The sequence below is a fragment of the Sarcophilus harrisii genome, chromosome 4 (genome assembly GCF_902635505.1).
Source record: "Sarcophilus harrisii chromosome 4, mSarHar1.11, whole genome shotgun sequence".
Lineage (NCBI taxonomy): Eukaryota > Metazoa > Chordata > Mammalia > Dasyuromorphia > Dasyuridae > Sarcophilus > Sarcophilus harrisii.
Genome location: NC_045429.1, coordinates 281630482 through 281653996, shown reverse-complemented (window position 1 = coordinate 281653996; position 23515 = coordinate 281630482). Strand labels below are relative to the sequence as shown.

The 23515-nt window shown below is 35.0% G+C and overlaps 1 protein-coding gene across 6 annotated transcripts in view; it reads left to right on the top strand.

Moving 5' to 3' along the window:
* ANKS1A (ankyrin repeat and sterile alpha motif domain containing 1A) overlaps positions 1-23515 on the top strand; it is a 229081-nt gene that overhangs the window by 60597 nt on the left and 144969 nt on the right. For 4 of the 6 annotated variants that reach the window (XM_031965019.1, XM_031965018.1, XM_031965022.1 and 1 more), the window contains exons 2-4: positions 7378-7458; positions 16159-16315; positions 17998-18060. In XM_031965019.1, the coding sequence (XP_031820879.1) occupies positions 7378-7458; positions 16159-16315; positions 17998-18060 (301 nt within the window). The remainder of the gene's footprint in view (positions 1-7377; positions 7459-16158; positions 16316-17997; positions 18061-23515) is intronic. The other 2 variants (XM_031965020.1, XM_031965023.1) reach the window with 1 other exon arrangement.

Genomic DNA, 23515 nt, shown 5'->3' with positions numbered 1-23515 from the left:
GTTAAGAAAGGCAAAAGATATTTTGCCCAAAGAAAATTGGGAATAGTCTTATAGCGAAGGCATTAAGATTAAGTAAGAAGTGGGGAATGGCCTTTACAAAGGTAGACTTTTAGCTGAGACTTGAAGGAAGCCAGAGAAACAAGGAAATAGATGAGGAGGGAGAACATTGTAGTCATGGGCACCAGCCAGTGAAAATACTGGGAATTCAAAGTGAATTGTCATCTAAAAGGAACAAAAAAGAAGCCAGTGCTACTGGATCTCAGAGTATGAGATGTTGGAATACAAGGGAGAGCTGCTGGAATACATGGGAGCCACCTGACAGTGGCTGCTGGAGATCCAACCAAGAATAGATCTCTTGTGAGAGGATGATACAAGGAGACTGAGAGGCCGTTGTGTTGTCTGACCTCTCTCCTCTTCCCTCTGCCTCCAACTTATCTCATTTCTAGTTCAAAAGACCTGTGTCAGCAAAGGCTACCCTGCAGTTCCTTCAGATGTTATGATCCACAGCTGTAGAGGCTCTCAGAGAATTGACCTGCTCCTTAACAATGAGGGAATTAGATGTAACAAGATTTGAAAGGTAGGAAGAGGCCATACCAATCTAAGAGATGTGTAGTGGTACTGCAAATTTGTCTTAATTTGCATTTCTGTAATCAATAGTGATTTAGTTAATTTTTTCATATGATTAGAAATGGTTTTAATTTCTTCATCTGAAAACTTCATATTTCAGGTTTTTTTTTTTTTTTTTTTTAATCTGTTCTTGTTGTCATCTTCTCGTACATCCTTGGATAAAAATCTATTTGGCTTTCATTGTTTTTATCTGGTAAACCTATTCCATGACTTATTGATCAGGAAGGCTTCTGATGTTGATGATTAAAAGGCCCTCTATAATGGCAAAACAAATACACTAGGTACTTTGTATTTTCTGAAGGCCTATTATCAGGAACCTCACAAAATGAAGTGATGAAATTGAATCTAGAGGGAGGGCTAGTTCCTGCTTAATAGTAAGTGGTAAAGACTTTAGGAAACAGTTTGGATTTCCTTTACATCTCATGTTTTTCTGAGGCAGTCTGTAAATGGTCTTGTGATATGTCCCATTGAGCAGGCAGTGCTATGGTTCTCCTTAATTCTGACATGCCATTTGGAACTCAGTGGCTTCTGCTGTTCTGTGTCTGGTCTCTGCTACTTTTCAGCTGATGGTCAGAGCTATCCCATAAGTATTGAAGAAAAAAGTAGACGTTCTAGAACTGCGGCAGGGAACTTTTTTTTCTGCCAAGGGCCATTTGGATTTTTATAACATCATTCATAGACTGTACAAAAATATCAACTTACAGAATTCAAGCACAGTGGGAATTGGCTGTATGTAGCTTTTCATACTCACTTGTGATTGCCTTAGTAAATGCTTTCACAGGCCTTATATAAAATGTATATGGCCATACATTCCCCATCCTTGTTTTAGAACATGCTTACCTAGCTGAAAAATGTATGTACTTGACCTGATGAACTCATGTTAGAAGTTAGAGCCAGGGTGATGGCTGCATTCAGAAAATTTCCCCTGTCATTGATATTTGGATGATTGTTATGCTATTAAATAAAATTAAAATTAAAGAATTTGAAGGAACTGTGAAAAATCATTTAATTTAGATGTCATAATTGTGTCAATTAAAAAAAAATAAACAGTAATAAACATGGGTCTTTTAGTGGCTACCCAGAAGATATCATGCTAAAGGAAAAAGGTGTGTAAATGGGATGATGATGGACTCTAAATAGCAAAGCAATTGGGTTACAACCTTTACCTGTTTTTAATACTATCAGTGGCCTTCTTTATCTAAAATTTTTGTTATAAATGGGACCTTAAACTGCTGATTTTAAGGAATCAGCCATCTCTTAGTTTTTTGTTAGTTTATGGAAAATGCTGACAGATTTGGGAACAAAAGAAGCTATCAGCATTATCAGAAAATGAAGAAAATTGTTATGTTTTCTGGACTTAGTGTTCTTCACCTATCAAATAGATAAGAGAAAGCATTCATTTTTATTTATTTATTTTTTTTACTTTATTTTTTTTTTAAATAACTTTTTTATTGACAGAACCCTTGCCAAGGTAATTTTTTACATTATTATCCCTTGCACTCACTTCTGTTCCGATTTTTCCCCTCCTTCCCTCCACCCCCTCCCCCAGATGGCAAGCAGTCCTATACATATTAAATATGTCATAGTATATCCTAGATACAGAAGGTAGAAATATCTTGCAAACCGTTTACATTCATTTCCCAGTGTTCTTTCTTTGGGTGGAGCTGCTTCTGTCCATCATTGATCAATTGAAACTGAATTAGGTCTCTTTGTCAAAGAAATCCACTTCCATCAGAATACATTCTCATACAGTATCGTTATTGAAGTATATAATGATCTCTTGGTTCTGCTCATTTCATTTACCATCCAGTTCATGGAAGTGTCTTCAAGCCTCTCTGTATTCATCCTGCTGATCATTTCTTACACAACAATAATATTCCATAACATTCACATACCACAATTTACCCAACCATTCTCCAATTGATGGGCAGCCATTCATTTTCCAGTTTCTAGCCACTACAAACAGGGCTGGCACAAACATTTTGGCACATACAGAGGTCCCTTTCCCTTCTTTAGTATCTCTTTGGGGTATAAGCCCAGTATAGTAGCACTGCTGGATCAGAGGGTATGCACAGTTTGATAACTTTTTGGACATAATTCCAGATTGCTCTCCAGAATGGTTGGATTCATTCACAACTCCACCAACAATGTATCAGTGTCCCAGTTTTCTTGATCCCCTCCAACATTCATCATTATTTTTTCCTCATCTTACATCTTTTCCTCATCTTAGTCAATCCGACAGGTGTGTAGTGGTATCCCAGAGTTGCCTTAATTTGCATTTCTCTGATCAATAGTGATTTGGAACACTCTTTCATATGAGTGGAAACAGTTTCAATTTCATCATCTGAAAATTGTCTGTTCATATCCTTTGACCATTTATCAATTGGAGAATGGCTTGATTTTTTTATAAATTAGAGTCAATTCTCTATATATTTTGGAAATGAGGCCTTTATCAGAACCTTTAACTGTAAAGATGTTTTCCCAGTTTGTTGCTTCCTTTCTAATCTTTTTTGCATTAATTTTGTTTGTACAAAGGCTTTTTAATTTGATGTAATCAAAATTTTCTATTTTGTGATCAATAATGGTCTCTAGTTCGTCTTTGGTCACAAATTTCTTCCTCTTCCACAAGTCTGAGAGATAAACTATCCTATGTAACTCTAATTTATTTACAATCTCGTTCTTTATGCCTAAATCATGGACCCATTTTGATCTTATCTTGGTATATGGTGTTAAGTGTGGGTCCATGCCTAATTTCTGCCATACTAATTTCCAGTTATCCCAGCAGTTTTTGTCAAATAATGAATTCTTATCCCAAAAGTTAGGATTTTTGAGTTTGTCAAACACTAAGTTGGAAAGCATTCATTTTTAAAAGAGGAAAAAGAGGAGAAAAAGAACTTTAATAATTTTTAAATACAGCTTCTGCTACATGGAATATTGTCTCATTTGGATATTTAATTTTTTTTTTGTTTTTTTTTGTAAATCATGTTTTTTTTTTTTTCCTTTTCTTTTCTTTTCTTCAGAATAAATTGCAATGTGGAAATGCTTTTGTGTGTTTGAGGCCAGTCTGAAAGGGAAAAAAGAAAAATATAATTTAGTGATGTTAGCTTGGTATACACAGATTTTGTGTGGCCCTCAAAGGTAACTATAATCTATAGTCCACTCCCAAAATTGGCATAAATTTTCTAAAAATCAAAACAATAGATTATTAGTTCAGTTGTTTTATGTAGGTTATTTAAAAAAAGGCTTATCGAGCTAAATATGTTCATCTTAATAACTTAATCTTTTGAATTCAGATTGTTTGTTTTTAGGAAATATAATAGTATCTATATTTTGACCTTTGTCTTGTAATACTTCTTTTTTTCCCAAGTTTTATCTCAAACTTTATTTATGAAACCTGTTAAGATTATAGGATCCTGTCAGACGAAAACCATCAAAAGTGGATTGTATGTATCTGTTCTTTATTTGCATTTCTTAGTCTTAACAATGTAATACTAAGGATGCCTAAATTCTACTTAGATGTTCCAGTCAAGCAGAATTGCCTTTTAGTTATTTTCCTGATTCCCACAAACCTCTTCTTTTTATAAGCTAGGAAAGTGTTAAGCACTCATTTCTACTCCATATGGGTTTTACCTTGAGATTCTTCTTGGTAGGATTTCACAGGCCTGAGTTCTGATGACAAAGTTACAGACTCTGTTGCTTACAGGAGTTTTAAAAATAGTAGTGATGTGGTTAGTGCTCAGGGTTAATCCTCTTTTATATGATTGCACATCAGAAAACACAAGTGGTGCTAAAATATTCATAGTATTTAATAACTGTTTTGAATCTGATAGTTTATTCCTTATACCATTTAAAAGCAATGTTTAGTAAAACTACTGGTGTGTAGCATGAATCAAGGCAATGGTACCACATCATGCTAGTAGTCATCACAATCAAGATAATAATGCCAGTTTTATTTAAGAATATCCTTTATGAAGCCTTAGAAATATTTCTTTTATTGACTTTTGGCCTATCAGTGTGACAAAATGGCAAGTACACACAAAATATTTATGTTGTACACAGAAGAGGAGAATTGTTGGAGTTGTGAACTGACCAGACCACTCTTTTTTTTTTTTTTTTTTTAATTTAATAGCCTTTTATTTACAGGTTATATGCATGGGTAACTTTACAGCATTAACAATTGCCAAACCTCTTGTTCCAATTTTTCACCTCTTACCCCCCACCCCCTCCCCTAGATGGCAGGATGACTAGTAGATGTTAAATACATTAAAATATAAATTAGATACACAATAAGTATACATGACCAAAACGTTATTTTGCTGTACAAAAAGAATCAGACTCTGAAATATTGTACAATTAGCTTGTGAAGGAAATAAAAAATGCAGGTGGGCATAAATATGGGGATTGGGAATTCAATGTAATGGTTTTTAGTCATCTCCCAGAGTTCTTTCTCTGCAGACCACACTTTTCATAAAACATGTTTACTTGAAAGACAAAGTATGTTGAAACTTGGGTATTTGACTCTCAAAAATGGAGTATCTGTCACTTCATGGAAAAAAAAAACCTGACAGGCTTTCTAATAATAAAATTCAAGCTTTCAAGTGAAAATTAGAATTTTAGGAAATTTGTATTTGTGACCATTAGTTTGTCAGCCTTCCCATACTTAACAACTTTTCTAATAAGATTGGTGGTGATAGTAACACATGTGTTTAAAAAAAAAAATATATATATATATATATATATATATATATATATATAAAATCATTTGGAATACCTGCATAATTCAGTGAACCAGTATTTTCCAGGTGGCCAATGTATGATATTAAAAAATCATGTTATAGTATGAGAAGTCATTGCTTTGCTTTCAGATTTCAAGAAGCTGCCATTTATTGAGTTTCAGTAGAGTATCAAAGAAGAATATCTATAGTTTTCTGAAAAAGTTCCTAAGATATTCATTTCCCAGCTACATATATCTGTTTGAGGCCTGGTTACATTATGTACTTCAACCAAAACAATATTTCATAACCTGTTGAATACAGAAACAGATATGAGCATTTAATTGTCTTCTGTTAAGGCAGATATTAGACATTTGCAAAAATGTAAAGCAGTGGGGTTTTTTTTTGCTTAGTTAAGTAAATTTTATTTTGTTTCATATTTTATTTTCTTGGTTACATGTAAAATACTTTTTTAACATTTGTTTTTAAAACTTTGCATTCTAGAGTTCCTCCCTTCCTCCCACCCCACTTCTTCCCCACTCCCTCTCCATTCTCTCCTGTTGATAAGGCACATATGAAGATTTGCAAAGCATTTCCATAAAAGTCATGTTGTGAAAGAAAGCAGATTTCCCCTAAACACACCCCCCCCCCCAAACAAAACAAAACCTCTCATGAAAAATAAAGTAAAACAAAAATTGTGTTTTAATCTGTATTCAGACAACTGTTACTTCTTTCTCAGGATATGGATAGCATTTTTCATCATAAAACCTTCAGAGTAGTTTTGGGATCATTGTATGACTGAGAATAGCAAAATCATTCATACCTGATCATTCCAACAACATTGCTAATTACTTTGAACACAATACATTTCGTTTTGTATGAGCTCTTGGAGGACTTTCCAAATTTTTCTGAGAAGCATCCCCTCCTTCCCTCCCTCCCTTTTCCCTACCTCTTTCCCTCCTTTCTCCATCCCCCCTTCTTTCCCTTCCTTCCCCCTCCCTCCCATTTTGAGTGTGTATGTTGTTTCCTCTTTAATTCTTTATTAATAAGATGAGGCCTTTGTTCTGGAATTGTTGAGATCCTGTGATACAGTGTCTTTGTCTTAGGTAGTTTTTGGCATTTTACATTTGACAGTGATTGATTGGTGGATAGTTTCTTATACCTGAGCTGTGCCTTTGAATTTGCCTATTGAAAGGAGAACTAAAAGGTGAAGGCAAAGAAAATCAGAGCTGACAGAGAGAAAGCAGTTTGAATCATATGGTTATTTGGGTCTTATTGAGGACCAGGGAACCATGTCATTCCAGAGATAGCACCTGAGGAATAATGAGGATTATTTTGACCCAAGTTTTGAGGTAGAGATTTGCAAGTAGTTTACAATGTGTCATAGGTTTTTGTTTTTTTTTTAAGTGATTTGTAAAAAAAACTTCCAATATTAAACCTAGTCTTTATAAAATACCCAGAGCCTTTGATCTGGGCCAAATATTAACTTATTTGCCCTTCTCTAGTCACCAGAGGGTTTTGTTGTTGTTGTTGTTGTTGTTTGGTTTTTATTCTGTTCATTTATAGTTGAGTTATACCAGTTATCCAGATCTTTGTGTCTCTGACTTGTTTTGAGAACTTGGTAGTGCCAAAGAAGAGACAGCATATGGGAAAATGCACCCATGTATTTGTCTTTATGGCTGGTGGTATGTGTTTTTAGGGAATGTATGCTAGTTGTTGGTAATCTTTACCTGAATTATTTTTATCTTATTGGTAGGTTTCAGTGACAGGAATCTCAGACAAGAGAATAATGAAATTAGTTGTTAAGAAGGTGACAGCTAAACAGTTCCATTATGACTTGGCATTTGTCTTCTTGTTGAGGGAACTATTTGTAACCTAAATAACCACAAGTTGCTAGAGTTAATTACTTTTGGATTTTGTCATCAGCAGCTTTAAAAAGAGAATAGATTTGCCTAAAGACTTGATCAACCTTTTTTTCTTCTTGCTAACTGCCTTTAAATTTTGTCTGTGATTTTTTTTGTTTTTGTCTTTACTACAGCATTTGGAGAGGACCTAACGTGAACTGTGTTGATAGCACTGGTTATACCCCTCTGCACCATGCAGCTCTGAATGGCCACAAGTAAGTATTTAATTATATGCCACAATACTGTCACACCTCCCAGAGCTCCAATTCTTTCAGTACTTCTCACTTATGCCTATATTTCCAAATTGCAAATGTAGTAACAGATGAGTAAGGAAGTAAGAATTAAATTCATCTAAAATCCAAAAACTTCATTTTGGTTAAACTCTACATTTCTTTCAGGAACCTTTAGCCAGTAATTCTAACAGATAGACATGTTTAATTTAGCATATTATATAGTAGGAGGCATTTTGGCACTGTGGGTAAGTAGCCCTGGATTCAGAGCTTGTCTCTGATGTTTAAATATTGTGTGTCTTCTTATTAATTGTTGGCGGAACTGTGAACCGATCCATTCTGGAGAGCATTTTGGAACTATGCTCAAAGAGTTATTAAACTGTGTATATCCTTTGACCCAGCAGTATTTCTACTGGGCTTATATCCCAAAGAGATCTTAAAGGAGGGAAAAGGACCCAGATGTGCAAAAATGTTTCTGGCAGCCCTTTTTGTAGTGACAAGAAACTAGAAACTGTGTGCGATGCCCATCAGTTGGAGAATAGCTGAATAAATTATGGTATATCAATGCTATGAAATACTGTTGTTCTGTAAGAAACGACCAGCGGAATGATTTTAGAGAGGCTCGGAGAGATCTACATGAACTATGCTAATTGAAATGAGCAGAACCAGGAGATCATTATACACGGCAACACAAGACTATACGACGATCAATTCTGATGGACATGGCTCTCTTCAACAATGAGATGATTCAAACCAGTTTTGCCTGTTCAGTGATGAAGAGAGCCATCTATACTCAGAGAGAGAACCATGGAAACAGATGTGGAACACAACATAACATTCTCACTTTCTCTGTTGTTATTTGCTTGCATTTTGTTTTTTTTTGTCAGTTTTTCTTTTTCTTCTTGAACTGATTTTTCTTGTGCAGCAAGATAATTGTATAAAAATGTATGCATATATTGTATTTAAAATGCGTTTCAACATATTTTTAAAAAAATAACTACGTCTTTAGGCAAGTCACTCAATCTCCTTGGACCTTAGCTGCCTCATCTTTAAAAGTTAGGGCTAAGGGCAGCTAGATAGTATAGTGGATAGAGCACTAGCCCTAGAGTCAGGAGGACCTGAGTTCAAATCTGTCCTGAAACATTTAACGCTTCCTAGCTGTGTGACTCTAGGCAAGTCGCTTAACCCCTATTGCCCCAGCAAAAAATAAAATAATAATAATAAGAGTTAGGATCTCTGAAGTCTCTTACAACTCTACATCTGTGATCTTACATGTGTAACAGAAAATACTTCACAGTTATTTTTACTTGATTTCTGTCCCCCAACTCTTTCCCTTTTATTCTGCATTAAGTATAGCAATAGATTTCCTGAAACATTCCACACAGAGACTATTCTGAACCTTTTATTCTCATTCTTTAGTTTTCACTTTCCTTGATCATTCCCTTCTAATCAGTTGCCACATCCTGGTGATTCTCTGACAACGTCTCATATATTCCCTCTTTTCTCTACTCATACCACAGCTACCTTCATTCAGTCTTCATCCTCTCTTGCCTGGGTTATTTAATAACTTTCTCATTCTTAACCTTTTTTCAGTCTCCCTCTCATAACCATACCCATACAGCTTTCAAAGTAAAATTCCTGAAATACAAGTTTGACCATGTAACTTCTAGACAAAACAATTCCAATGACTCCCTCTTGCATCTGGATTAAAATGCAGACTTTTCTGTTTGCCCTTTTAAGCCCTTTACAATTTGGCTCCAACCTACTTTTCCAAGGGGGTTATACATTATTCCCCTTCATATATTTTTAGTTCAGCTAGACTCTCATACACAACATTCCATCTGTCATCACCATCCCATTACACAGGCTATTCCTCATCCCTGGAACACACTTACTCCTATGTCTGCCACTTCACATCCCTGACTACTTTTGAAACTCACTTTAAGCATCACTTGTGTGAAGTCTTTCTTGATTCATCCAGTTTCTAGTGTTGTTTCCTTCTTCCCTGTTAAGTTAGTTGCTTTGCATTAAAGTTTATATTTAGCTATAGGGACACATTTTCTGTAATAGGATGTGCAACTTTTTAATGCAGATATATTTCCTTTTTGTCTTTGTATTCTCAGTACTAAGTGTTTGACAAATAGGCACTTTATAAATATTAGTTGATTGATTTAATACCTCAAATCAGTCAGTCAACAAGGATTTATTTAGAGTTTACTATGCTCAGCATTGGATTCATGAACTTTTTGAGTTGTTAGTCTATGCCTTAAAACTTTTCAATATTTTTTCCATTTTCTTCTCTCTTGTAATGAGAAAATTCCTTATTAAGGAATCTTTTTACCAACTCCAGATATGCCTAGGAAATGCACTAGACCAAATCATATTGGGGTAATTGAAGCAAAAGTGAAATTGAATCCATTTTCTGGCATAGAGAGACAGAGAGATTTGCAGTTACTAGGAAGATCTTCATTGCAGGGAGAAGCTATGCACTAGGGCTTATAGTGGTTCCAGATCCATCCTGGGGCATCTTGATGAGGATGAGTGCCAGTTGATTACTCAGATATGGATCATAGAATAAATGTGAAATGAGGAAGAGCCCTGCCTTCTTCCTCCCACAGCGTAGGTCTTGTGTTGTATACCAAGAAGAAAGCAGGTTCAGAAGCAAGCAGTAAGCAGTGTGGCTCAGCTCCTGAAAGCAGAGCAGGATCTAATTTTCAGCCCAGTCTGAAGACTAAAGAGAAATAATTAGCCAGGAATTCCAGAGCAAAGGAAAGCCTGCAGCTGTATCACTCTGAAAGATAGCTTCCTAGCTATCTGATAGCAGTTGAGTCTAACAGCAAATCTGTCATTGCTTAGATACAAATCCAGGAACTTTCAAAGTGTGGAAATGGGACAGCAGTCCTATTTTACTTTGGCTTAAACTGCTTTGGGAACACTGACAGCTTGAAGGTCTATAGCCTGAGCTAGCTGTCCCTGAGATGCTAAAACAATACAACACTAAATATTCCAAAGAAAGCAGTAGAAATGACATCCTAGACCTTTCCTCTAGAAATACTGGCTGTAACATCAAGTCCAATGGCAGGAAATAGAATGGAGTAATGATTTAAAAAAAAAAATCACCATTAAAAGCTATTACAGACATAGACATTAAAGACAAAAACCCAGAAGAAAATGACCGCAAAACATGTGTAAGAAAAGCCTTAAAGGAAAACACAGCTTTGAGCCCAAATTCAAACAGAATTTCAGACTGAGATCAACAGAATTAAGAAAGAGTTGTAAAAAATTTTAGTCAATGAGAGCATTGGGGAGGGGGGGAAATGGAAAATAATTGAGAAGTATGGAAGAAAGAATTAAAAGGAAATTACCATCTTTGTACAAAAGATACAAACCTTTGCTCAGGCAACAAATTCCCTGAGAATAAGAATGAACCAGATGGACCAGTGACTCCATGAGATAGTAAAAGTTAAAAAAGTCAAAAGACTGAAAAAGAAAAAAAAAGGAGAAATGTTAGGTATCTCATAGCAAAAAATGATTGACCTGAAAACAGATCAGGGAGAGATCATTAATAATCATCAGACTACCTGAATCCTGACCAAAAAAAAGAAAGAAGGAAATAGAAAAAAGAGGGCAAAGTAGAAACAGAATCCACTTGTCACGTTTTAAAAGAAACTTGTAGATGAAAACTTTGAGCCACAATTCAGAACTTCTAAGTTATAGAAAAAGTTAAAGAAAAAATATTTCAGAAAGAAATAAATCAAGTCCTGAAGAGAGCCACAATTGAGGCTCATACTCAATTGAGCAAGAAAGCTTGAAGTACATTATCTCTCTCTCTCTCTCTCTCTTTTATTTTTTTTGAAGTTAAAATGGACAATTTTAATGACTAATTTGGAAACGCTTCTTTACAAGCTTAAAGCACTTAAAATGAGAAGAGGAACAATCATCTTGAAAAAATTGTAGTAAATTACTTTGATAAAGGTTTGATTTCCATGATATAGAATAAGAAATTGATTCAAATATCAAAAAATGTCATTTTCCAATTGACAGTAGTTTGTAAAAGAATATAAATGATTAGTTTTTTTAAAAAGTTATTTGAGATATCAACAAATGTTCCAAATCACTATTAATGAGAGATACAGAAGTACATTATCTCAGAAGGCAAAGGATAAAGACTTATAATCAAGAATAATTTACCCAACAAAACTGAGTGCAATGCTATAAAGGGGAAAAATGGATCTTCAGTGAAATAGAAGACTTCCACATATTCCTGATGAAAAGGCTGAAGTTCAGACAGAGCAATAAAGGAAAACTACAGTGATAAAGGACTAAACAAGGATAAATAGCTTACATTCAAATATGGGAGATGATACCTGTTCCCACTGAATCTTATCAGGACTTGTAAAAGGAGTCTAATTAAATAGAAATCTTGGGAGTAATTTTGTTAATTATTTTAAAAGAAGAATGAAAAGAAAGGAGAGCAATACAGTGAGGGGGGAAGGGAGGAAAGTTAGTGAAAATGATCTCTTCTCAGGGTGCAGAAATGAGTATCTATAAAAATGAGGAGGGTATAGGAGGAGCACCTGATGTTTGAACCTCTCAGCTGAACTGGTTAAAGGAAGGAAAACCCAGTTGGGTATGTAAATACAGAATGAAAATGGGAGAAATGGGAAAAAATGAGGAGGGTATAGGAGGAGCAGCTGATATTTGAACCTCTCAGCTGAACTGGTTAAAGGAAGGAAGAATATATATAAACACAGTTGGGTATGTAAATACAGAATGAAAATGGAAAGAAATGGGAAGATTAAAGGAAGGATTAGTTTAAAAAGATAATTTTTTTTTTGACATAATAAAGAATGGGATTCTGAGGGGGTGCCCATAAATTGGGAAATAGTTGAATTAGTTGTATTTTATGAATATGATGGAATAATGTACGGTAAGAAATGATATAGTTTCAGAAAGACTTGAGAACATGTGTGAACTGATGCAGAGTGAAATGAACAAAACCAGGAGAACATTTATGCAATGAAAGCGATATTATAAAATCAAGTGTCTTGAAAAGATTTAGGGATTATTTTCATTGTAAATCACCAACCATGATTACAGAGGACTATGATGAACATGCTACTTCTCTCCTGATAGAGAAGTGAAATTTTTTTGCTTGAATTTTGTACATGTTTGTAATTGTATGTTTACAATTGGAGTTTGGTTTTTCTTTCATTCTTGCTTGGGGGGGGGGGGGGAAGGGTTTGTGGTGGGAAGAAGAAAAGGTGAATTTTGCTTTTTGAAAATATGTATGTACACATGTGCATGCTCATAAGCATTTTTAGTGAGCAAATGTTACTTAGTTGTAATTGAAAAAAATACCTTCCTTTGATTTGTTCCCCACAGGTAATCTCATCTCTCTAATTCCTCTTGCCATCAAAGATTTTAGGAAAAAATAGTTTATAATACTCAGTGCATTCATTTCTTTACCACATACTTAATCCTTAACTCCTTTGTAATCTGGCTTTTCTTTCCTATCATTGTACTAAAATTATTTTCTTAAAAATGATCAAATATAATATCTTTTTCTTAATTCTCATCTTTTTTCACATCTCTGTAGCCTGTGACACTGTAGATGTGATCCTCAACCTTTTGGTTCTCAAGTCCCCTCTTAAAAATTATTGAGATCTCCTCTCCCCAACCTTTTGCATCATATCCATTGTTCTTTAATGATTACAGATTTTAATGTCTTAGTACTTTTATGAAAATAAAGAATCTCAGGTATCTTCAGAAGTTCCTGGACTTTGAGAATTGCTTCTATGTAAATTCTTTCTCTTTTAGTTTAGCTACCAGGACATCACATTCTGGTTATTTTCTTATCTCTCATTGTAGTTTTTCTTCTCCTTTACTGCTTCCTGTTTCTTACTCTTAATGTTTGTGTTCTTCAAGGTTCTGTCATTGGCTTTCTCATCTTGCTAAATTCGTTTGGAAGTCTTATTTACATGCACAGTTTAATTATTTCTACAGAAAAATCTATTTATACTGAATTTTTTCCCTGAAGTTATCCATTCCCATGTCCACAATTATCTATAGGGTTTCTCTACTACACAGGTTCTGTCAGCACCGCAACTGTAATATGTGTAATACTAAATTCTCCTTTCCTCATAGTTTCCACATATTTTCTATTTTGGCACTTACCACTCAATCACATTCCATATCTCACTGTTACTTTTGCGTTTTTCCTCATCTGACCCATCCAGTCTATTTCCAAGTCTTGTTGATTTTACCTTTACAATATCTCTGGCTTACTTCACTTCTTTTACATTCTTTTGTTGCTCTCTCAGTATTAATAGCACCCTCATATAGGACCTAATTACTGTTTGCTTTGACTCATCTAATAAATACTTGGTACCACTCTGTGTGTGTATTTCTCTCCATTCTTCTCTCCCTCCCTCTTTTCCTCTTTCCTTCCCCCTACCCTTAGCTGTCTGTCTCTGTCTGTCTCACTGTCTTTCTTCCCCTCTATTCTTCATATTGACACCAGATAGGTCTTCTGGAGCACCATTCTCCTTTGCCCAAATGTATAAAAATGAGAAGAGTGCCTTCCCTTTCCCTTCTTCCCTCTTTTCCTTGTGAATAAATTAAGCTATCTTCTGTTTTATCTCAACAAGCAAAAACACTTTCTTTCCAAGAATGGTAATGTTAATCTTAGGCCACTCTTATTTTTAACATAATGTGGGAGAGAACCTTTGCCAAAATACAAGCAGACCAAAACTCCACATATATGGGTTAGACTACTTCTAGAGACCTTTTCAGTTCTGAAATTCTCTTCCTGAAGTTAATATAGTAATAGTCATCATCTATAGTAATAGATGACTGTTACTATATTAACTTCAGGAAGAGAAGAATAATATATAGCCTTCATTCTACTGAATGTATTTGAAATATTTATATTATTTTCATGTCATAAATTATAAAGTTGTTTGAAGGAGCATTTTTTTTCCTTTTTTTGCAACTTAGTTGGTGTTGCTTGCTCAGGAAGGTATCTGGTTATCCTGGATGTGAAAATCATTATGACTTTGTACTTTTCCAGGTCTGTCAATGATACCCAATTGACTGAATAAAGTCTAAGCTCCTTAACTTAATTGTCAATTTTCTTTTCACATTAGGTACTAAATTGCCTTTTAAACCTGATTTCATCCTATCTATTACTTTGTACTCTATGATGTAGCCAAATTGGACTCTTTCTGACTCATACACATCATCTGTTATTCCTGGTATGTAGATGAGATAACTGCAGTTGAGAGAGGTTAAGTGATTTTCAGCTTGTAAATTGTGGAATCATATTCAGAATAGGGTTTCTATCTGTAAGACTTGCATTCTTTTCTGCTATAGTGTGCTTCTTTCTCTCTCCCCAATTTCCCCCTATTTATGCTCGTTCATATCTTCAAGAGGACATTATTTTAGGCAGTTATTAAAAAGGACTGTGACTCTGAAAAGGGAGCAAGAAAATCATGTTTGGAGAATAATGGGTAAGTGTTTTATACTAAGTTGCCAAGTACAAACAGTATAATAGGAAATGAAAATATTTAAATATTGGTGGTGATCCAATTAGTGTAGAGCCTTGGAGTACTTGATGAAAAAATTAGGTTTTATTAACCATGAATATTTTTGACCATACTTTATTAGACTTTTGCTTAGAAGCCTTTCTTTTTTATTTCCCTTCCTCCTCCACTGTTGAGTGAAATGTACTTCTGTACCCAACTGTGTGTGTGTGCGTGCGCACACTTAAATCCATGTGTGCATATATGTGTGCCTATGTGCATATGTGTATGTTCTTCTATCCTATGACTTAAATCAGAGGGAGGTTCAAGAATCAACTCCTCTCACTCCTTTTTTATATAGGTTTCTCTATCTTCATTCTGATTACATGAGATAATTTCCTCTAACCTTCCTTTCCCCCCTTCCTCTCTTTCTATTCTTTTTTTTTTTAATCAAGATACAACAGAACCCCTATTGAGCCTTTTGTCTAAATAGATTGTATGCCCCTCCCCCGCAATTGGATGAGAGGGGCCACATGTATTATCTCTCCATTTTAGAACATAGTTTATTCTTATTTAATTCCTTAGGATTGTTCATTTATGTCATGCTTTGTGTTCTTTGTGAAGACTTTATCTGATTTAATGTGTATGGTGGATAATTATGCATTTGTATTTACTTAATTAATAGTGTCACCAAGAAGAAAGCTAACTTACCCTTTCCAAGTATTCAAATTATGTCATATGTGTTAGCTTGTATTTGAATTAATTCCTACTCCTATCCTTCTGTATTCAATACAAGGGGATAATTGCCTTGAAGAATATATTAAATTGTACCAAGGGTTTTTACATTACTTCCTTTATGTAAATTCTATTCTAGAGTGCTTTTAAAGCATCACAAGTGAGGGGTGGTTTCAAGGCACGGACAAGGAAATCAGACATTTTCAAATGAGTAGAAATGAGATTGTGTTAAAAAAAAAGGCCAAGATAAATGGGAGGGGCGATTCAGACAATATGGTCCCAGAAAATTAGACAATCCTATCTACATCTGTGTGAGTAGTTTGCTTGAACGAAAAGGAAATGAAGGAGATTGTGTCAACTAAATATTGGTAACACAGGAAAGACAGTTTTGAATTATGTAAGCTTATCAGATATTATTGCCTTCCAGGGACGTGGTGGAGGTTCTTCTAAGGAATGATGCATTGACCAATGTGGCTGATTGTAAAGGCTGTTACCCTCTTCACCTGGCAGCCTGGAAAGGGGATGCTCAGATAGTTCGATTACTCATTCACCAAGGACCCTCCCACACCAAAGTCAATGAACAGGTCGGAAAAAGATTTTTCATGTAATCTGACTATAGGATAATGTGGTAGTGGTGGGGCGCCATTTTATTTCTATAGCTTTAGTCTTGGTTTATTCTTCCTGGACACATTGTTTTCTTTTTAACTCCATTTTATTCAATGCTACTTCTTGTTGGTAAATCTTATCCTAGTAGCAGTTTGTAGTTATGCAGGCATATGTATAAATTGTGAGAAAGGAGTACCCTTTTGGCATGTGGATCTTTTTGACATCTCTTTCTTTATCTACTCTTCTTGCCTTTTCTCTATTTCATAAAACTGTTTGAAAGAGGATATTATTACTCTTGATTATTGAGAATGTAAATAAAACTGTGTCCAATTACTGAGATTCATTCATTCCCATTTTCCCAAGTCCCTCAACTGAACTAAGAAATTGTTAATCCGTAGCATTTAAGTTGATATTGTTCCTCACAAATAAGCTACCCAAGCTGACAGAGGCTCATCCTGTGTAGGACCAAACTTACAAGGCATTGTCTTCCAAACATGGCCTTACACGGTTGTGCTAAACTGTTAGGGAAGTGGTATAATTTATAAGAAGGAATCTTAGCCCATAGGCACATGAAAATTAAGATAGAAGAGCTTTCAGTTTTCTTTATATTGAAATAATAATGATGAACATTTATATAGAACTTTAAAGTTTGCAAAGCACTTGACATGTTATTTTGATCCTCACAACAATCCTGTAGATACTATAATGATCTCTATTTTACGATGAGGGAACTGAGACTGAGAGGTGTTATGTGACTTGTTCAGGGTCACATAGCTAGTATCTGAGGCAAGATTTGAATTTGGATGACTCCAAGTTCAGCATTATCTTCTGGGTCATCTAGCTGTTTCTTTGATGCCTATATGTAGTTAATAGTCAGTTTCCCATTCCCTTTGAGAGTATGGTGTCTAGGTGAGTCATCAATATTTATTTGATCCTTGTTTTCTTTTTTAACATTTAAGAAATGGCTGTGGTTAACAAAAGCATAACTTTCATTTTGCTGCTTTAGCCCCTGTGGCTGATTGTTGCCAAAAGACACTGAGGAGAAAGTTTGTTTTTAACTGTTCTTTCTCAACTTTTAAATGGCTACACGAATAATACCTCTAATTTAAGAAATGTTCTTAACTTTGCATTCCTTTTGTGTCCTGATTTTTATCTTGAAATTTGGATCCTGGTAAAACTAACTAATTGAGTTTGAAATCCTGATCAATGTCACAGCCTCATCCTACTTTGATCATCCATGATGGGTAGTAATGAGAGGTGCTGGTGGAATAGCTTGGAAGAATGAGACTCCAGTTCCACATTATGAAAATCTGTCAGGCAAATCAGCACTAGAGTAGGATTGGTATCTAAGAGAAATGTCTACCATTCCTTGGGGAATGTGATGGATTTAGATAGTCTTTGCAAATGGGAAAAGTCAATTAAGTGGTTGTTACTTTGATTTGTTTAAAACTTTTAATGTGATGGTTTCAGTTAACTGCCTATACAGATGGGATAATTAGTAGTGAGGTGAGGTACTGTAGAGGTTTAGTTGCTGTGCCACAAGTGATTTCTTTTCAAGGTACTTTGGTGAATGTGGTTTCCCTTTTGGGGCTACACATTACTTTATTGCTGTATTTCATCCATTTTATCATCACATTTTTTTTTCCTCTCCTTTTTGTAGAATGCTCTTTCGATCAAAGAACTCAAAAAGTACGGCCCCTTTGATCCTTATATCAATGCAAAGGTGTGTACTTAACTGACAGGATTTCTCTGCATCATTGCTCTGAGCTGCACCCAGTCTTAGGCTCTCTCTTGCTCCTACTCTCAGGCAATTTTCATTATCCTAACTGATGACTGCTCTGGTCCTGTCTACTTCTGTATTGTTTCTGGAGATTGTAAAACAACTTTTAAAATTCAAACCATCACCAGTAAAATTGTCTACTTTTAAAGAAAAATCTGAAAAGCTTAAAATCAATACAGGTGGGGGAAGAGTCAGGGCACAGGCTCTTTAATTTGATGCTATGTTTCTAAAATTGCTGTTAGAAAAATCCATATACTTCAAGGGATAATTAGGCAAATTAATGTTCTTAATAAGCACAAATAGTGGGAAGCTTTTACCTGCTGGAACATGAATGCATTTTTCTTCATGTCCTTTTGGGATCTGATTGCCATATTTCTTTCCAAAGTGAGAGATGCTTTATCTGTGGCTCTTGGTAGGGACAGGAAAGAAAGGCCATCTGTATTTCTTTCAAAGATCTTGCCCGCTTGCCACTTTGATCTTGTTTCATTAAGTCTGTACATTTGTGTCTGGTTTTAAACTCAATCTTCTGTCTCTAGTCTTTGTTTTCTTTCTGCTTAATCGAATGATTAACCCACAAAAAAAGCACAAAAATTGCTTACAAATCGCCATTAAGCTGAACAGTTGATGAGGTGGATCAAAAAAATTTCTTAAGTTACTTGATCAGGCTATCAGCAGAGAGAAAATAAATGAAGAGAAAGGTATCTTTCTCAGACACTTACCATATTTAATTGAGTTTATTGTCGGGCTATAAGCAAGTAATGAGTCTACTGATTTATGATGGGATGTGGTTTAGAGTGTCACGCTCAGCTGACATCTTTTTACCATTTGGAGCCTCTCTGGCTTTTTCCTTTTGAGCCCCAGCTTCCTCAGTCATAGCAACTCTGCTTGACCAGAAATTTTATTTCACTTGAGATTTATTGTGTAAAAGAAAGAAACCAAATCTGGTTGAATCATAATGTTGCCCATGTAGCTACTTTCTATTTTTTCCCTATTAATTTTCTGAAGGGAAAACAAGCAACAAATAATTTTTATAATTCAAAGGAGATAACAGTAAATTCCATGTTTTCATTTCCTTAAGGAGTAATTCAATATTGATGATCCCTCTCTCTCTCCTCTTTCTTGATAGCCATTAAGGATTCTGAGATTTTGCTCGAAATTTATGATCAAGACTGTGTTATGAACATTATTAGGATATGTAGATTATTTTCTTACACATACATACAAGTTACAACTTTGGAAAGACACTTCCATTTTCCAAACGGAAAGGACCTACTGTTTTAACTATTTTTGAGATTTGGCCTTACAATTTGGACACAGTGTCATTTCTCATAAGAATCTGGGAAAGTAGTAATTTTCATGGCAGAACTTTGTTAAAATGGTACACTTAAATGAGAAAATCTTATTCCAAGGATAGAAAAATGGGATTTAGAGGTCCTTTTTGTAGCTTTATTGGCTACTAATGCATATGAGTGAAAGCAAATTTTAAAGAGACACTAGTTTTTGAAAATACTTTCTCCTGTGACTTTGATTTGGCTTGCACAACTAAAGAAGAGCCTAGTTAATGAAAAACTATGAGTTAGAGCATGTCCTTGACTAAAACCTTATCACACTTAAAAAAGCAATTTATTACTTATTATATATACTTATTAAAAATTGCACTTTGAAAGATGGAATAATACCTGTCGGTTTTAGGGTGATAAATCTAGACGGATTTGCTACCTACACCATATTGAGCTGGCTCATAAACATAACTTTCTTGCCTTATGCCTGTTTTTTTCAGTGACCTATTTGGTCTTACTGGGAATCAATTTGCTATTTTGTATAGAGCAGAGGTGTCAGATATGTAGCTCACATGAGTGAGATACAAACTTCATTAAAATGTAATTGGGAAATAGTTAACAAAATAAAGAAAAGTACAATAAAACAGCTGACATTACATTTTAAAACATGGTCCACAGGGATGCTTATGTATAATTTAGTGGTTTCTTTTTCTCTTTGAGTTTGACACTGCTGCTCTAGACATTTCTGTAGAGATGAAGGGGCTAATTGTTTCTTGAAGCAAATGGAATTTTTATTAACATTAATGTTGTGCTCAACATTAATTTTTTTGGCAAATTTTTTTGCCTGTTTTGCAAATATCCAGAAGAAAAATTTTAACAATGATAATAACTATGTGAAGCTAGAACCGTTTTTTAAGCAATGCTATCATGACTAGAATGTCTTAAAATTATCATCCAGAGGAACTATGTTTTTAAAATAACAGATTATTAAGGATTGGAAGGTATCTTCAAAATTATTTCCTCCACCTCCCACATGGTTTAGGAATCCTGGTCATAGGTAGTCATTTGACTTACTTTTGAATCTCTTATTGATGGGGAATTTACCTCTTCAAGAGGTAGCTTTTTCTGTTTTGGGGTATTTTAATTGTTTGAAAGTTCATTACGTTGAACTGAAATCTGTCTTCTAGTAATCTATCGATCCTAATTGTGTTCCCTAGAGCAATAAGTAAAAATCATCTTTCTCTACAGGACAGTCCCTCAGATTTTTTACCTTGCCTTCTCCATGGTAAACCTCTCTTCTTCCCTAGTTATTTCCATCACTGTTTTAGTGACAAATTGCCCCTCAATATTTTGATTACAGAAAGCTTTGCCTAAATGTAATACTAATTTGTAAGCTTAGTCATACTTTATGTGCTCAAAAGAGAGGAGATCCTGTTAATGTATATTCTTCTATGAATGACTACTATGATAATGCCCTCACATAGTTCTTAGCTGCATATATTATTTGTATGTTATGTTTCCTCTCTTGATCAGTAAGCAGAGACAACTAATTTTGACCTGTTTTTGTTTTAAATTTGAGTTTGTCATGTATAGAATTTATACTTTGAGGGAAAAGGGTTCATCAGATGCTAAGATGTATGTTTTTTTTTTTATATCATGCATGTATACAGTTCATGTTATCTTATCTAATTCTTCCAAATACTGAGTTACAGTAAAGCAGATAGAAAGGTGGTCTTCAGGTGGTTGATGGGTAGAAATAGGAAATTTGTAAAGGATAGTTTAGAAATTATGGTGCTTTACTTTCTTTTTGATCCCATGTTAAAACTTCTATTTCCAGTTTCTTATTTGCTGATTCTTTGGTTGTCTTAGAGTGTGAAGTTAGTATTTAGGATGTGACCTTTAGAGGTTTTTGGGCATGCTTATTTTTAGGAAACAGATCCTTCACACACCTATATTTTTTATTAATTCTCATTGGATTCTTGGTGCTTGACTGACTTAAATTGTTTGCTGACTCTTTTATTCCAAAGGAGAAACTATATTACTAATGTGAGGGATGTAGAAGACCCTTACCCAAAATGATTACTCAGAGATCACTCAGTAGAAGGCAGAAAAGTTGTTTATTGAAAACCTCCGGAGGATGAGCCATCCCATTGTGAGATAAGAAAGAGAAAGCTCGCGGTAGGAGGGCTAAAGAAGTAGTAAAGATACAAGAAATTACATCACAAGTAAGAGAGCATTGAGAAGGGGAGGGGGAGGCATCTAATTGGTTGTTGCTATTTGGGGAGATCAGAATGGAAGGTTTCTGTTTCCCAGAAATCTCCTGATTTCTTGGAAACAAAATCAGCTCTTCAGGCTTAATCAAGCAGATAGTGGTCCAGCTAATAGACTAAATATCGATAAATGTCAAATACCAATAAATGTCATCAGCTCAGGTTAAGTAAATATGTTTCTAGCTGGCCAAGGCTCAAGTAAATATGAACCTGCACATATTATATAGGTCATAGGGGAAACACAGAAATAGTGAAAATAAAATACAGAAAAAGAATTCATACATTCCTGTAAGTTCTTCACCTTATCTCTCTCTATTCCACACACTAACAAGGACATTCAGATTCAGATATAAAGAGAGCAGAAAAAGAATGAGCATTTGATCAGAGGCATCAGGTATCTCCTTTTTACTGGAGGATAAGAATATTGCTTTATATCTTGTAAGAAAAGAGCTATTATTGCTTGTCTCATTGACTGGTATTGAAGGAGAAAATGCAAGTTGCTTTCTACCTATGAGAAATAAGACCTGGTTGTTGTATGGCAGTCTTGAGGCAAGTTGGGTGAATATTGAGGGTTAAGAAAAAGGTAGCATCAGTTCATCTGTAAACAATGGCACAAGAGATATTTTAATTTTCTTTGCTGAATGGTTTTATACTATACTTGCCTTGAATTGATTGGCAATTGACATGTGTTTAACCAAAGAAAAATTAATTCAGTAAGTAAAAGAGCCCTAAGTGTTTCCTCTAGAATATATGGACTTTCCTGGATGAAAGTCTCCCTACTCAAGCTATATAAAGTTTGTGTTTATTTTGTTTTGATGAAAGAGAAGTCATGTGATACAAGTTACATGAAGATTGTACTTTCTCTTTGTAAAAGAGGACTTTGTCTTTGCCAATTTGAAGAAGAGTGATCTAGAAGATAGATCTCATTATAAAGTCATGAAGTCAAAATTACTATCTGTGACTGGAGACATGAACTGCTAGGCATGATAAGGCAGGGATAGGTAATGGATAGAAGGAAGCAATAAAGGAGCTTGGGCAGGCTTTAGAAAGACTAGGGCCTTCCTATAAGTCTCATTCTGAGCGGCACATGATGACTGAACAGAAATAAATCAAATGGGCCCATAGTTGCTGTCCCTGAAGGCAGGTGTGCTGCTGCCATTAGTAGTTACACACACACACACACACACACACACACACACACACTCTCTCACTCTCTCTCTCTCTCTCTCTCTCTCTCTGTCTGTTTCTCTGTTTTCTCCCTCTTTTCCCCTCTCCCTCTCTCCTTATTCCTTCCCCTCTCTCCCCCCACTTTGGACTTTAGAGCACTCATGCACTGAGAGGAAGACTATTTTTGTCATTGACAGAGATTAGTAATGATGATCGAAGTATGGTGTCCAACAGCAACCTCACTTGAGTCCTGTTTAAGCTTAATGTTTTGCTTTCTCTGCACCTTATATTTATCTGTGTGCATTTACTTCCGCTTATGGCTGCTTTTACTGTTTCTTCCTTTCTGATTTTCTTAATGTAGTTTATTAGTGAATTCTAATCATAGTGGCCCTGTTCCTAGCAGTTCCAGATGCTTCTGGGTGATAATGCAGCAGGAAAAAATGATGCAGTTAAATACCAGGTCAAAATCAGATGGAGTTGCATGCATGGTTTTGGATAATCCCTAGAATAAAATTTAACATTATTAATAGAATTAAAGCAATTGTAGAAAGCTTTAATTTTATACTTTGAAAGGTGCAAAATATTGATGTTTTTAGTCATACTTTCTTTTCTAAAGTTTTGCCTGTCTCACAGAGTTGGAAATCCAGCAGATGAATTTTAAAAATTCTTCCTAAATCAATC